The 13059-nt window shown below is 46.5% G+C and overlaps 1 protein-coding gene across 7 annotated transcripts in view; it reads right to left on the reverse strand.

Annotated features, from left to right (window-relative positions):
• PTPRM (protein tyrosine phosphatase receptor type M) overlaps positions 1-13059 on the reverse strand; it is a 687660-nt gene that overhangs the window by 133836 nt on the left and 540765 nt on the right. For 4 of the 7 annotated variants that reach the window (XM_084778138.1, XM_084778136.1, XM_084778141.1 and 1 more), the window contains 4 exons: positions 12105-12256; positions 8764-8838; positions 8551-8577; positions 3790-3977 (listed from right to left, as the gene is read on the reverse strand). In XM_084778138.1, coding sequence (XP_084634264.1) covers positions 3790-3977; positions 8551-8577; positions 8764-8838; positions 12105-12256 — 442 coding nt within the window. The remainder of the gene's footprint in view (positions 1-3789; positions 3978-8550; positions 8578-8763; positions 8839-12104; positions 12257-13059) is intronic. The other 3 variants (XM_084778137.1, XM_084778140.1, XM_084778142.1) reach the window with 1 other exon arrangement.

The raw sequence follows: 13059 nt of genomic DNA on the forward strand, positions 1-13059 counted from the left end.
TGGACACCCCCCCCCCCAACATCAGTCACTAATTATGAAAATGCCCTACAGGCTTGCCTACAGCCTAATCTTGTGGAGGCATTTTCTAAACTGAGGTTCCCTCCTCTGTGATGACATGAGCCTGTGTCAGGTTGACACAAAACTAGCCAACCCCCCCCCCCAATTGCATTTAAAAAGAAACCATTTGAAGATTTTCTTTATCCACCTTAGGATAAAGATATGAAGGTTTGGGGAAAACCAGAACAAGAATATTCGCAGGCCTTTCCACTAGATTCTCCATTCCCTGACGCCTGGCTTTACTCACACAGAGACTCAGCCAAGAAACACGAGGAGTTAGGTGATGAACACCAAGCCAGGAGTGGCCAGAACATCAGGCCTCCTGTGATGCTGCTTAGAAGATGTCCCTCCTGTAAAACTGCACAGGCCCATCTAACCAATATCAGTGCTTCACACCAGGTAATGACAGGGGTGAGGTACTGGGTGACAGGATTATTCCTATATTTCTGTCTTTCAACAGCTGTGGCATCTCTCCAACCGGACAGGGTTATTCCAAACGGAATTTTCCATGTCGTATTTTCGCAGTAGCTCCCTCCCATATAGTATCTTCACATTTTCTCTTCTCCTTTCTTCTTCTTCCTTTTTAAAAAAACGGTTAATATTTTTGGGTTTCGGAGTATTTACTTTAAAACCATCTTCCTTGACCACTGAATGGGTTGAATGAAAGAGGAGGGTTTATTTTATTTTATTATTTTATTTTTAAATCGATGAACAAACAGAATTTTATTTTAAGGTATCCCACATCTTAATGAGGTGTCAGTCAGAGAAGGTTTACAATGAATCTAAGATATCCTAGTGTGCACCTGCAGATCAAATGTCCTCCGGAGATTTGAGTAGGAAATAATTTTGTAGACGCTCAGATATGCATGGCCCATAGTTTGTTAGAGAAATCACAAGGTAGGTATTTTTAAATAGCCCATGAAAAATTGGACTCAGCTATTTTATGAATTGTTATTCAAGCCTATAACTAATCTCTTTGACATTAACATCTTTAATAAACATTTGAGCAATCTCTGCATGCAGAATATTGGATAGGACTAAGACATCATCCCTATTCATTAGGCTTATATTTTCTCAATAACCTAATTTTGTCTTTCATAAGATATTAATGCTTTTGGAAGTCTTACTCTTAATCCTATTAATTCCTAAGCTACCCTTTAAAAGTGCATGAGGCAATACGCACAGTCTGTCAATTTCACTGAATTATACATTGAACTGCTAAGGGTAAATCTAAGAATTCTGGGGCTGCTGAAATGCAGAGCTCCATCTGAAAAATGTTTTCTGGAATGAGATGAGACTCCAGGGACATAGACGGGATTGGATCCCATGGCTTTCCGGTCTTCTGATCTCAGCTCACACCAGGTGCTGCATGCTTGGCCGGGCACAGCTTGTCTCTGTCTGCTTCGGAGCACGGGCCTGTGTTTAAGAGTCGCTGTGGCTCAGCCGCTGTTGGTGTCCTGTGTAGTGGAGCTTTGATAGCCAAGCTGGGTAGAGAGCTCAGCCTAAGGCAAAGCAGCACTTCAGCCCAAAGCGAAGAACCGTGAATGACCACGGTGACACACAGAACACCGCGTGACCATGCACAGACCCTAGGAGGTAAGCGATGGTTGCGATACTCTAATTTTAGTTCCAAGATTGTGGGAGTAACTGGTCACTCTTGGGTCAGATGTAAGGCCTATTCTGTGTCATGGAACCCACACCTGACCCTGGTAGGGTAGCCAAGAACCCAAGACTGGATGCAGGCCATTGGCCCAGAGGAAAACCAAATCCTCCTGCTCTGCTACAGGAGCATAGCAGGACAATGACTTTACTGACACTCTGCTGTACTCAGCCTTGCTCAGCCTCATCAGAGACACTTCCTCCGCCAGTAGATAAGAACCGGCATGGGGACCCACGACTGGACGATGTGCCGAGAGGAGAGCCTTTGGAGCTCTCAGTCCTAAGTGGGATGCCTTTATCAGGGGGCTGTGCGGAAGAGAAGGTGGGAACAGTTTAAGTCCAGAGGGGATGAGCAACATCAAGGGGACTGAATTCCAGACACACGTAGAGCTCAGAGACTGGGGCAGCACGCCAGGGCCTGTGCAGGTTCAAACCAGACAGGGCCCCAGGACTGCAAAGGGGAACACAGGTTCCCACTCCTAACCAAGAAGCTGTGTGTAACTGACACCTGCTTGCAAAGAAAAACATTTTCTCCAGTGCAGTCTCCCTGGGTTTATTCACCACACTTATGGGTGGACTCCATGCCCAGGATAGTTGGCTAACACAAAACAAACTCAATGGTATTTTTGTCTCATATTGCTCTGCTTGGTTTTTATCTTATTGGTCTTCTGCTTGTAATTCTGTTTTCATTTTTGTGGGTTATTTTGTGTATGTATGTTTCTTTTCTTTTTTAAGAGATAGAAAGGTCATAGGGTTGGATCTGGGAGGAGTTGGTGGAGGAACAAAGGATGATCAGCATATATTGTATAAATTTTTTTCTTTTCTTTTTTTTTTAATAATTTTTTTTCTTGATTAAAAAAGGTAGAAACGCACAAAACCAATAACCAGGTGTACCATCTCCTCTAAAATCTGGCACCAAGTTTTATAAAATCTGTCAGGTCGCTTCCCACCCGGGGCGTGGTGCACGTCACTTCATCATACAGTGCTTCACTGTGCTAACCACGGGGCCTGGGACCTGGATGCCAATCTATGGGAGCCGCAGTGTGCTGACTGGTACCCAGCCAGACCCTGAGAGTCTGTAGAGTAGATGCCTATCGTTCATGAAGCTGACAACACTGAGACCGACTAGAGGAGCCGCATCACCGGTCTGGGCACTACAGTGCAGGAGTGAACGCTGCACACTGCTGAAACTGTCGTACAGCAGGCAGGGCGACAATGACTAACAAAGCAGTACTCTAGCCCCAGATGGGGCGTTTCCAAAATGTGAACTGATTCTATCCACGAGGGCTTGGGTAAACCATATTCCAAGGCTTAGGGGTCCCCTCCTAGGCTGTTGTACTTTCATCCTGGTTGATCAAGCTCTTCAGCAATGACCACAAGCTTGTTTTACCAGCACAAGAAAGCAATCCAACCTCGCCATTCCCCCTCATCCCCCCCCCCCCCACACACAGTGCTCAGTGACGGTGTGCTACTTTGGGCTAGATTTTGTGAAGTCAGAGCATTTCCCTTGGTTCTAGAGTGAGTTTCTAGCAGAATCTGGTGATGACTAAGGCTGAGAAAGAGGAAAATGATGAACTTTAAACATGGTAGGAGGGCATTAGGGTTCCAGAAAGGCCCATGATAATAGGCGGTGCCCCCTGGAGCATCCACAACAGCAGTGTGTACTCTACGATGCGGGGGGGGGGGCGCAGGAACAGTTACAGCTGTGACAGCAGCCAATCCCTTCACTGCTCTCTGTCTACTCTTTACGATGTCACTTTGCTGGTTGATCCACAGCGGTTTTAAGCAGACACAGACGGCTACAGAACTTGGATTTAACATTGTATTTAGATGCCGGAAAATAATTGAGGAGGAGGAGGAGGGGAAAGAGAGCCTGTGGCCAATGCATGTTTCTGCGTAAGGAAGTAAAGGGTGAAATGGTTTTGCTTCCCCAGTGAACACATGAACTCAGCACTAAGTCTCAGCACCAGGTGGGAAAACATCAGTGGACGCCCCGTCTGGCCCCTGTCTGGTGTCTCTGGGATCCACGCAGCTTGCTTACTATGCCGCAGCCAGCACCTAGCCCAGGCTCACCTCATACTCCTCCTTGAAGCCATAGCCTTCAGCACACTTCATTTGAGTGATGTGTTGGAGGAGGTCTGCCACACGGATAGCCGGGTGAAGCTGCCCAGTCTGGTAGGGCACGTCAGCAGCCTCACGCTTCTTGTAAGTGTGTGGCTGCGCGAGGCTGCTGGTGTCGCTGGCCATCGTGTGGGTCTCGTCTAGAAAGAAAGATGAAGGAGAAAAGGAGGGTGAAGCAGCAGGCTGAGTCAGGACCACAGGATGCTAACAGCTGGCCGCCGACATCCCTCCTCTGTAGGGTGGCTCGGCCAGAAAACAAAGGTTCCATGTTCAGAGGTTTGAGTGAGATCGGCAGTACTGCTAGGAATGAGGCGGGGATCTTTGCTCTTACAAAGCAGTCCAAACGAGATATTGCTTCTGCAAAGCTCATTGACAAATGCCCTTTTCGGCATTTCTCTGGTAAAATTGGTGAAAGTTTCAACCTGAAACTTTACCAAGACCTGCTTCAAAACCAGGCTTGTACATGTCCGAATGTTACCCAATTCATTTGTGTAATGGAGACAAATAAACTCTACAAATGTTCTGTGAGCAAAATAAAAGTGCACAGAATGGTTTGGCATATAAAGCTCGCGATGGGGATGGGAACTCGGTACAGGAAGTCAAAGGAGAGAGAACTGAGAGGGAACCTGGTTTGGGACAATGTTTCGATGAGTCACTTTGCATGCTCTGGGACTAGACAGTTTCAGTGAGATACTGTGGGCCAACGCATCACACACAGAATGCTCGAGGACAGCAAACATGCAGGCCAGCACAGGGCAGCGCACTGGCTCCCTCAAGTCTACGAGGAAGACACACACTCCCACACTCCCTCCGCAGCAGCTTCTCCAAGGGGCCAGATGGGGAACTTACCATTGATTGGCACTTTAAAGCGGATACATATCAGGAGAAAAGAGGAGGAGAAAAAGGAAACAGGACATAAGTGCGTGGGTAACTACAGGCAATTCTACTCTGTGCGTTCGGTCTTCCAGTCAAACTCTCTACTGAGAGGTGGCCAGAGGGCAAAGCCTCAACTCCCCCATCACGTCAGGGTGAAGGTGATTCCTTTAAGCACCCAGTAGCAAAAAGGAGGCTAAAATTAGTAGAAAATTGCTTTTCATCCCCCAGGAACCAAGAAATAACTAAATAAAGGGCTATTTGTAGTCAACACATTTGTCATTTGAATTTCTTGAGCAAAGCCAATCAAATTGTACTAGAAAATGAATGTGAAAATTGGTCAAACAAGCCCAGAGAGGCTCTCTTTTAATGGGAGATGACTAGTAAATTAGATTAATGAATTGCAGAAATGTTATCTACTAAAAAAAAATGTTTGAGGCAGCCACGTTCAATTGAGGCTATTGAATTTTGAGTTTCAGCTTCTATGGGTTAACACCTTAGCACGCTGAATCCCTTTCACTGTTTCATGAACTAGGCAGGCTTTCATGAATCACAATGCTAAACATCGCTTAAAAGGAGCTATCAAAACAATTTCACATATAAATCATAAAAATATATGCGAAGGGATGGGAATGTTGGGGATTTCAGCTCTTCTTGTTTTGAGTGGTTTCTGTTGCTGTTCTCCTACTGAAACGCTTAGTCCTAAGGAACTTGGGGAGCCTGTCCTGCAACTCTGCTCTGTATGCATTGCAAAGCCCCTGGGGAATGCATGGCATGAAGGGTGGCACACAGGTGTGGAGCTATGTCGCTGCTGCTGAAATGGCACCTCAGTCACCACAAGGTGGCTAAAGACACGAAAACAAAATTAAAAAAAAAAAAAAGGGTGGTAAGCTGGTTTTCTGATTTGTTTTTGTTTTTCATTTGGATTTGCTTTGAAATTTAGCAACATCTACGCTCCCATTTTAATAGTCACCAATTACCACCCCCCCTGGAAATTTGCATATCGGATTTGGCTTGTTGGCAACTGCCAAGAGTTACCAGCTGGGATGGATGCAGAGTCCCTGCTGAGGTACTGAAGCCACTGGGCTCTCAGTTCCTCTAGGAGAAAGCTCTGTTCTGTACAAATTCTAAAAGGAATGGAACATTAATTACTTTCCCCTCTGTGCCTCTCTTGCTCTCTTCGTTTTATACTTTGTATAGTGGATATAATTAATTTGCTTTTTCACTGTGGCTGAAGGAAACACCACCTAAAGGAGCCAGGGTTTTCAAGTGGATATACAGCACCCCAGTGATGATCTAAGCCCAGGCCCCGGGCGCTGTTAGAGTTTTAGGGCCGCAGGGCAACAGCGGCTGCTAATGGTGCTTACATTTCTCCACGGCATGATGACACCTGGCCTCATCTCTAAAATGGAACACCTTTTTCAGGCATTTACACAGCACCCCATCCTCCCAGAAAGAGAGGGTGTTCAAGGGGAACTAGATGTTCTTGTGCCATATCTGTTAGGAAACTGGGTCACCAACTCTTGCTAGACATCCCCGATACCACTTAAATGTGCAACTGACCAGTTTTCTCTGACTGCTAAAATGACTCATTACCTATGACCAGTACCCCACGTCATCCATTTCTATATTAAAAACCATCAACAATTTTCTAAAATTAAAAATAATGTCTTAGATGAAAGAATCAGAAAGAAAGGTTTCTGAATAACCTGTTCTGAAGGTTTCCTAACAACTGAAAATTCAATATTCAATAATAAGTTGGTTGAAAAATACTGACTTGGAATGGATGCTATATTTCTGTGATGGAGGAGAGTCAGTGATTTATTATCTACCAACTATCTGTCTGTCTATCTGTCTCATCCATCCATCTATCCACCCATCCATCCATGCATCCATCTTTGCAAGCAAATGAGGTAAAGATGTTCTTAAATTCTCCATGAGAACTGGGTCTTTCCAGGTGAAAATGAAACACTGAGGTACTAGAGCTATTCTATGTGCTGACCTGTTTCCCAGCTAAGTACATCACAAACTGTAGCTGTTCCCATCCCTGCCAAGGACCAGGGTGGACACACAGCTCATCTTCCTGTGGCTTCAAGGGATGACCTCACTGATCCATATCGGGATGCATATTACATCCGACCATGGGGTGCTGGCATAGCTTGTGAGCAACGCCACTCATTCCTTTCACTTCAACTACATGGATTTTTTTTCCTCAGAAAACAGCGATCTGTGCATTGGGAGGACTTATTTTTTCACACCAGTTTTAAAACTTGAATTTGAGTCATGCTCTCTCAGAAAGGGAACCTAGCCAACTTCAAAAGATGTCATTAATGTTCCTAATAATAAAGGAAGTGGCTTTGGAGAAATGATATTTGTCTAATAAGCTTATCTTAACCTTGCTGTGCAACCTGAAAGCTTCCTTCCCTCTGACAATGCCTGTCTTAGCCTTCCCTATCCATGGGTCCAGGATGAGAACATCCAGAGAGGACTGTGGGACATGAATGCCACACCACACACAGAAATCGCCAGTCTTCGCCTAGCCAGTGACACACAGTGTCAGCGTGCATGAGATGAGCCTGTGCCCCTCACCTGGGGGAAGGGTTTAAAATGCAGCGCCCTTCCTGTACTTGCTGTTAAAACCTGCCTGGGGGCTGCACCGGGCCTCAGAATAGTCACACTTCAAATATTCTGCTCCAGACGCCATCTTAGCTCATATTTGTTCCTTAGGCAACCGACGGACTTAAGCCGCAAAGGACTCTGATAGGAGAACAAGAATTGCCCTCTCGTGAGAAATCGGAGCAAGCTTGAGAACCGAGAAGGACAGTGGGGAGTCCTGGTGTGGGGTGTGGGGTGCTAAGGCCTAGAGAAAAGAGTCAGGAGGAAGGAGCTGATGGTGAGGGTGAACTCTGGCCACAGCGAACCGTTCTATACCTGGAAGCCGCGCTTCTTGTGCTCCTTCCGGAAGGTTAGTAGTGGAGAGAGAACACAGCCGGGACACACTCGGTTACTTATGCGTCTCGAACGCCACAGCAGCCCGTGCTTGTTTGCTCATCACAGCCAGGTGATGTCATTTCTCAGACTCACCCTTCTTACACTGTACAAGAGGGACTTTTTTTTTTCTGTAACCCCGCTCCCCCGCTGGGAATACTTCATACTTTAAATGCATTCTGCCCCATTGGGCTAACATTTTAGTTCATTTCTTGTGACAACTGACACATAATAAACCACAGGATGATAAAGCGCCCCTCTGTCATTCCGCTGTTTAGAACATCAGTTCTGTTAAAATCCCATCATGTGATGGGCGACATTGCTGGCTGAACGGGTAGGGGGTCTAGACCCCACTGGGATCACTACGCTGTGTAACACGGGGTAGGGGGCATCATTAGGAAAAATGCTATTTTTGAAACCGGCATTTTTAGTGCTTAGGGAGATAAGTGAAAATAATGAGAAGCTATTTTCACTCTTGTGACTGTCATGTTGGACAGAATTCAGCTCTTGGAAGTACACAGCTGAGTGGTGACGTGTCATCTGTCTTCCCCTGGGATCAGAACTCACATTAAATTCTGAACACAGAAGGGGAGGGTGAGCCCTGGAGCTGGGGTTGCTCCCTGAAGCCCTTTGGCATCACGCTTCTCCACATGCAGCAAGGCCTTCCTACCAGTGGAGACTTCACTGGACCACGCCTCCTCACCCCACCCCATGCTCCCAGCCCCACCCCACCCCATGCCCTGCTTCCAAGCGTGGTACCATGCACAGCTAAACCCCAGGTGCCCGCTAGAGGGGTGGCTAGTTTTCTCAGTCATTCCTGAAACAAACTTTGGGAAAGGGAAGTAGTCTCACCTAAAATTGCAGTTGGCACAAATGGGTCTGTCGTACATCGTAAGCAGGGCGAGGCAGAGAAAGTAGAAAGAGAAAGAACAGTAAATGATTGATGAACGAGCCCCAGTTTCCCCAGGAGAGCCGCAGGAAGCCTCGGCTTTATGACATATCAAGCAAGAATGGCCAGGCGCTGCCAAAGGTGGTGAGGATGCGAGACGGTAGGGAATCTGTTACCTGGGTAATAGGAGTTCGGCACCGACGTGCTCAGTGTGTTTGTTTTCATTGTAAAGGATGATGGTGACGACACAGCTGTGAGGAATAAAGAAAGGCTGGTCAGAGGCCACAGGTAGGCTGAATTTGGAGTACAGGGTACTCTGGAGTCATGGCAGCCTCTCCACACACTCACACAGAGGAGCCTCTGGGAATCACGGAAGGCTGTCTGGCAAACACCACCCTCAGTAGTTCCTGGGTAGTTACCAAAGCCTTTTGACCAGAGAGGGACTCTTCTCGTCCTATATTGGAGAACACCTACAAACAGGCGCCAGGCTGGAGGGGAACCCCAGCAGTTCCTCTGGCTGCTGGCCCTGGCCTCTGTCATCAAACTTCTGCTGTGAGCTAACGCTGACAACTACGAATGTGGAAACAAGTCAACACGTGGCTCCCGGTGAACAGGGCAGCGGCAGCACAGTGGCGCTTTGCTGAAAATCCTCCCCGTCCTCATGGTTTGAAAGCTTGGGTTGCTACAACTGCTCTTTAAAAGTAAAGATGATCTGTGCCATACTGGAAAAGAAGTTTTTCTTCTGTGTTGCTTATTTAGTCTTTAAATAATGATAATAACAATAATACAATAATAATATTATTATACTTCTTTTTTTTAGATTTATTTATTATGTATACAATGTTCTGCCTGTATGTGTGCACACCTGCCAGAAGAGGGCACCAGATCTCGTTATTGATGGTTGTGAGCTACCATGTGGTTGCTGGGAATTGAACTCTGGACCTCTGGAAGAGAAGACAGTGCTCTTAACCTCTGAGCCATCTCTCCAGCCCCCATTATTATATCTCTTTGCAATATTTTTCTGAAGGACACGCAGAGGGAGAGGCAAACCCTCTGATTAATTGATTCCATTGACATGGGGATTTCTTTTTCTTTTTAAAAAATAGTTCTGCATTTTTATTTTATTTTATTTTATTTTATTTTTATGTATTACCTTTTTTATTAATTTATTCAGATTACATATAAATTTTTATCCTCTTGGTTGTCTCCTCCCATTCCTCCCTCCCTCTTTCACCCTATTCCCATCCCCTAGGTCTGGAGACTGAAGGGGACCTCCTTCCCTACCATACAGTCACAGGCCATTAAGTCTCATCTTGGTAGCCTTACTATTCTTTCTCTGAGTGCTACCAGGCCTCCCTACCAAGGGGAAGTGGTCAAATATGGGGCACCAGGGTTCACGCCAGAGTCAGTTGACATGGGGGTTTCTACGTCTTAGTTGACTGGTAATATAAAACACTTTCACTTCAGCAGCGTAAGGACTGATGTATGCTTGGGGTAGAGCAACATAACCACCATGCATACACCTCTCCTGAGGACTTAGGTGGCTCCCTTGATGCCGAGATACAGGAGGGAACAGTTTCCTCGGCTGCAATCACTGAGAGGAAGGTCAAAAATTCCCAGCATGGGTTAGCCAGGGAGGCTTCCATGGCAACACGATGCCCATCTGTGTGTCCACATTTGCACGTCTACAGGTACAGACTAGAGTACAGCTAACTGTCTGGTTAGACTTCCTGTACAGAAGTGATGTCTGCCCACCCCCCCCACCCCCCGAGTTCAAACTTGAGACATCCCATAGCTATTAATTTAGGATCCTGTTCGTGGAATGGGGCATTTCAAGAAAATGCATTCCTGAGCTGTGCCCCTCATCCTGTGTGGTCCCATATACCCTGACGCTTAGAGAACAGCCACTACGATACAAATTCCAGCTCCATGTGTGCTTAAAGCTCCCCCAACCCCAGATCTAATTCATGGCCTTCGAAGGCAGGGTACTTTAATTTGGAGCTATGTCACAATGTACATATTTTTTAAATTAAAAAAAATTGTTTTTACTGAAAAGAAAAATAACTTCTGTAACCAAAAAGTAGTGACAATCTTACAGAAAACATGAAAGAGTTTCTTATACTGACTCACCAGTGTCTGCACCCTACACCGAATGTCACAGAAAGGCAGAGAGGATGGGGGCCAGACAGCCGACAGCGCTGCCTTCCCAGAGTGTTAACATGGTGCTTGCTGCAAGCAAGTCTAGCAGGCTGGGCATGCAGGGAGAACACAAGAATAGAGGAAGAAAAGGGACAACAGTGGAAGCCACTAGAAACAAAGGAAGTAGTCTGTGAAATCGGAGTGAGTGCCAAAGGCATGCAGGGCTCTGGAGCAGGCTCTGGTGAACTTAGCATGATCTCCAGTGAAAAATGGCTGCTGGCCTTGGACCATCTAGTGAAAAGGCTTGGCCAGGTGGCTAGCACACACTGTCCATGGCTACCAGTGGTCCCTTAGACCCCATCTCCATTCTCCTCATAGTCATGGACCCTGCCAGCCTTTCTGTGCACTGTTTTGGTTACAGTTGTGCTGTTCTATCCAGGATGCTGGAGACATATAGCAGGGACCAGTGATGTGCTACATGTACGGATTTCACACAAAGACACTCTGTCCTTGGACTTGATGGGTGTGCGCCATGAACTACAAGATCAGGCCCAACTGTGGATTATAGCTCTGGTCACTGCTGATCTCCTGAAACACAGGAATCACAGGTGGGCACAGGTAGGCGTTGGTTAGCCCACCTAATGCAAAGCTTGAGACACACTGAAGCACATTTTAATTTATTAATTGCTACTAATTGTCCTATAATCAAGGCAGAACCTGTTAGTGGAACAAATCAACAATTAACTTGATATTGCCATTTAATGGCCTGTTTCACAACAGACTTGCCTGGTGCAATTCCACACCTGGCTTGCTTACAAATGGAACCTAAACAACAAAGGGAGTGAGGGGAAGCAGGTGCACCCTCAGGCAGTGGGGAGCCTCTGTGTCACTGCTCTCAAAGACCTGGAAGATATTTTACCTTGGACCCCTGGGCTCGCTGGTCCCGGAACCTTTAGAAAAACACCTTCACTAAACAACTCGAGGCATAGAGACTGGAAAACTCAGTTCACATTCTCCACTGTTGAGTGGAGAGTGGGGACTCACTTTCACACGAACTCTGGTGCCCCATATTTGACCACATCCCCTTGAGGGGGAGGCCTGGTGGCACTCAGAGGAAGGATAGCAGGCTACCAAGAAGAGACTTGATACCCTATCAGTATATACAGGGGGGAGGAGGTCCCCCTCAGTCACAGTCATAGGGGAGGGGAATAGGGGGAAAGCGGGAGGGAGGGAGGAATGGGAGGATGCAAGGGATGGGATAGCTATTGAGATGTAAGAATGCCCTAAGAGGATTTGGGGTTTCACTCTCACAGAGCTACTGGAACTTGATCTGGCTGATAGGCACTTTAGGAAAAACCCATGCAGTGCGGACACTTACATCTCCCATTAAGGTTGTGTGTGTCCATGAACGAGAAGGCCTCGTCACAGTTCGTGCCTTGCTCTGCGTAGCTCTTGTCCATAGAATTCACCATCACCGTCATCTCCTGCCGGGTACTGCTCATCGTCTCCTTCCTCTTCTTGGCCAGTTTCCTTGGAACAAAGAGGTCAGTGATGAAGACATGGGTGTGGATGGGAGATGGAGTCAAGGCACCACTACTCACTGGTGTTCTGGAGTAGCTTCTACCAAACCAACTGCTCATGCTTGCATTGATTTATGTGCCTTGTGTATGTGAGGCACCCTGCCAGGCTGCACACAGAGAGGGGAACATCCACTGCCTCTTGCAACAACAGCATCAGCATCAGCATCAGCATCAGCAACAACAACACCATAAACCACAGAGTGTTTTTCATACAACAAACTAACCCAAAACAACCAATAACCCTTAGATGATTCTGCCATTGTCTGTTGACTGACAAGCTCCTGGAGTCATTAGCTTCTTGCTAAATACTCGCCTGAAACAGAGTGTCAAAGAACAGATTCTAATAAATATTTGCCAGGCAAAATTGGACTGCAGGCTATCAATTTATGACAGGGCTACACCTTAGTGAACTGCAATTGTTATATGTTGAAATCACATGGACCACAGGCAACCTGTTTCTAGCAGGGATAACTTCCCCCCATCCCTCCCTCAGCAGGAGGAAATGCGGGGAGATCCAGGCCTTTGTGTGCTCACTAATTACAAGGCACTCATCTAAAGGGACAGCTACCTATATGAAAGCCCTAGAAACCCCAATGGAAAACGATGTACAGATCAGATAAAGCACACTTCTGCAGACCTTATCAGCACAGATCATGTACCGAAGACAGACAAGGGTGGAGTCTGAAACACTTAAGAAAAAAATGGTAGAGTGAAAAGGCACCAGAAGCCCATAGTGTTGTCACTGCCATACTG

Source organism: Acomys minous, assembly GCF_964271855.1.
Source record: "Acomys minous genome assembly, chromosome: 4".
In the NCBI taxonomy this organism is placed as follows: domain Eukaryota; kingdom Metazoa; phylum Chordata; class Mammalia; order Rodentia; family Muridae; genus Acomys; species Acomys minous.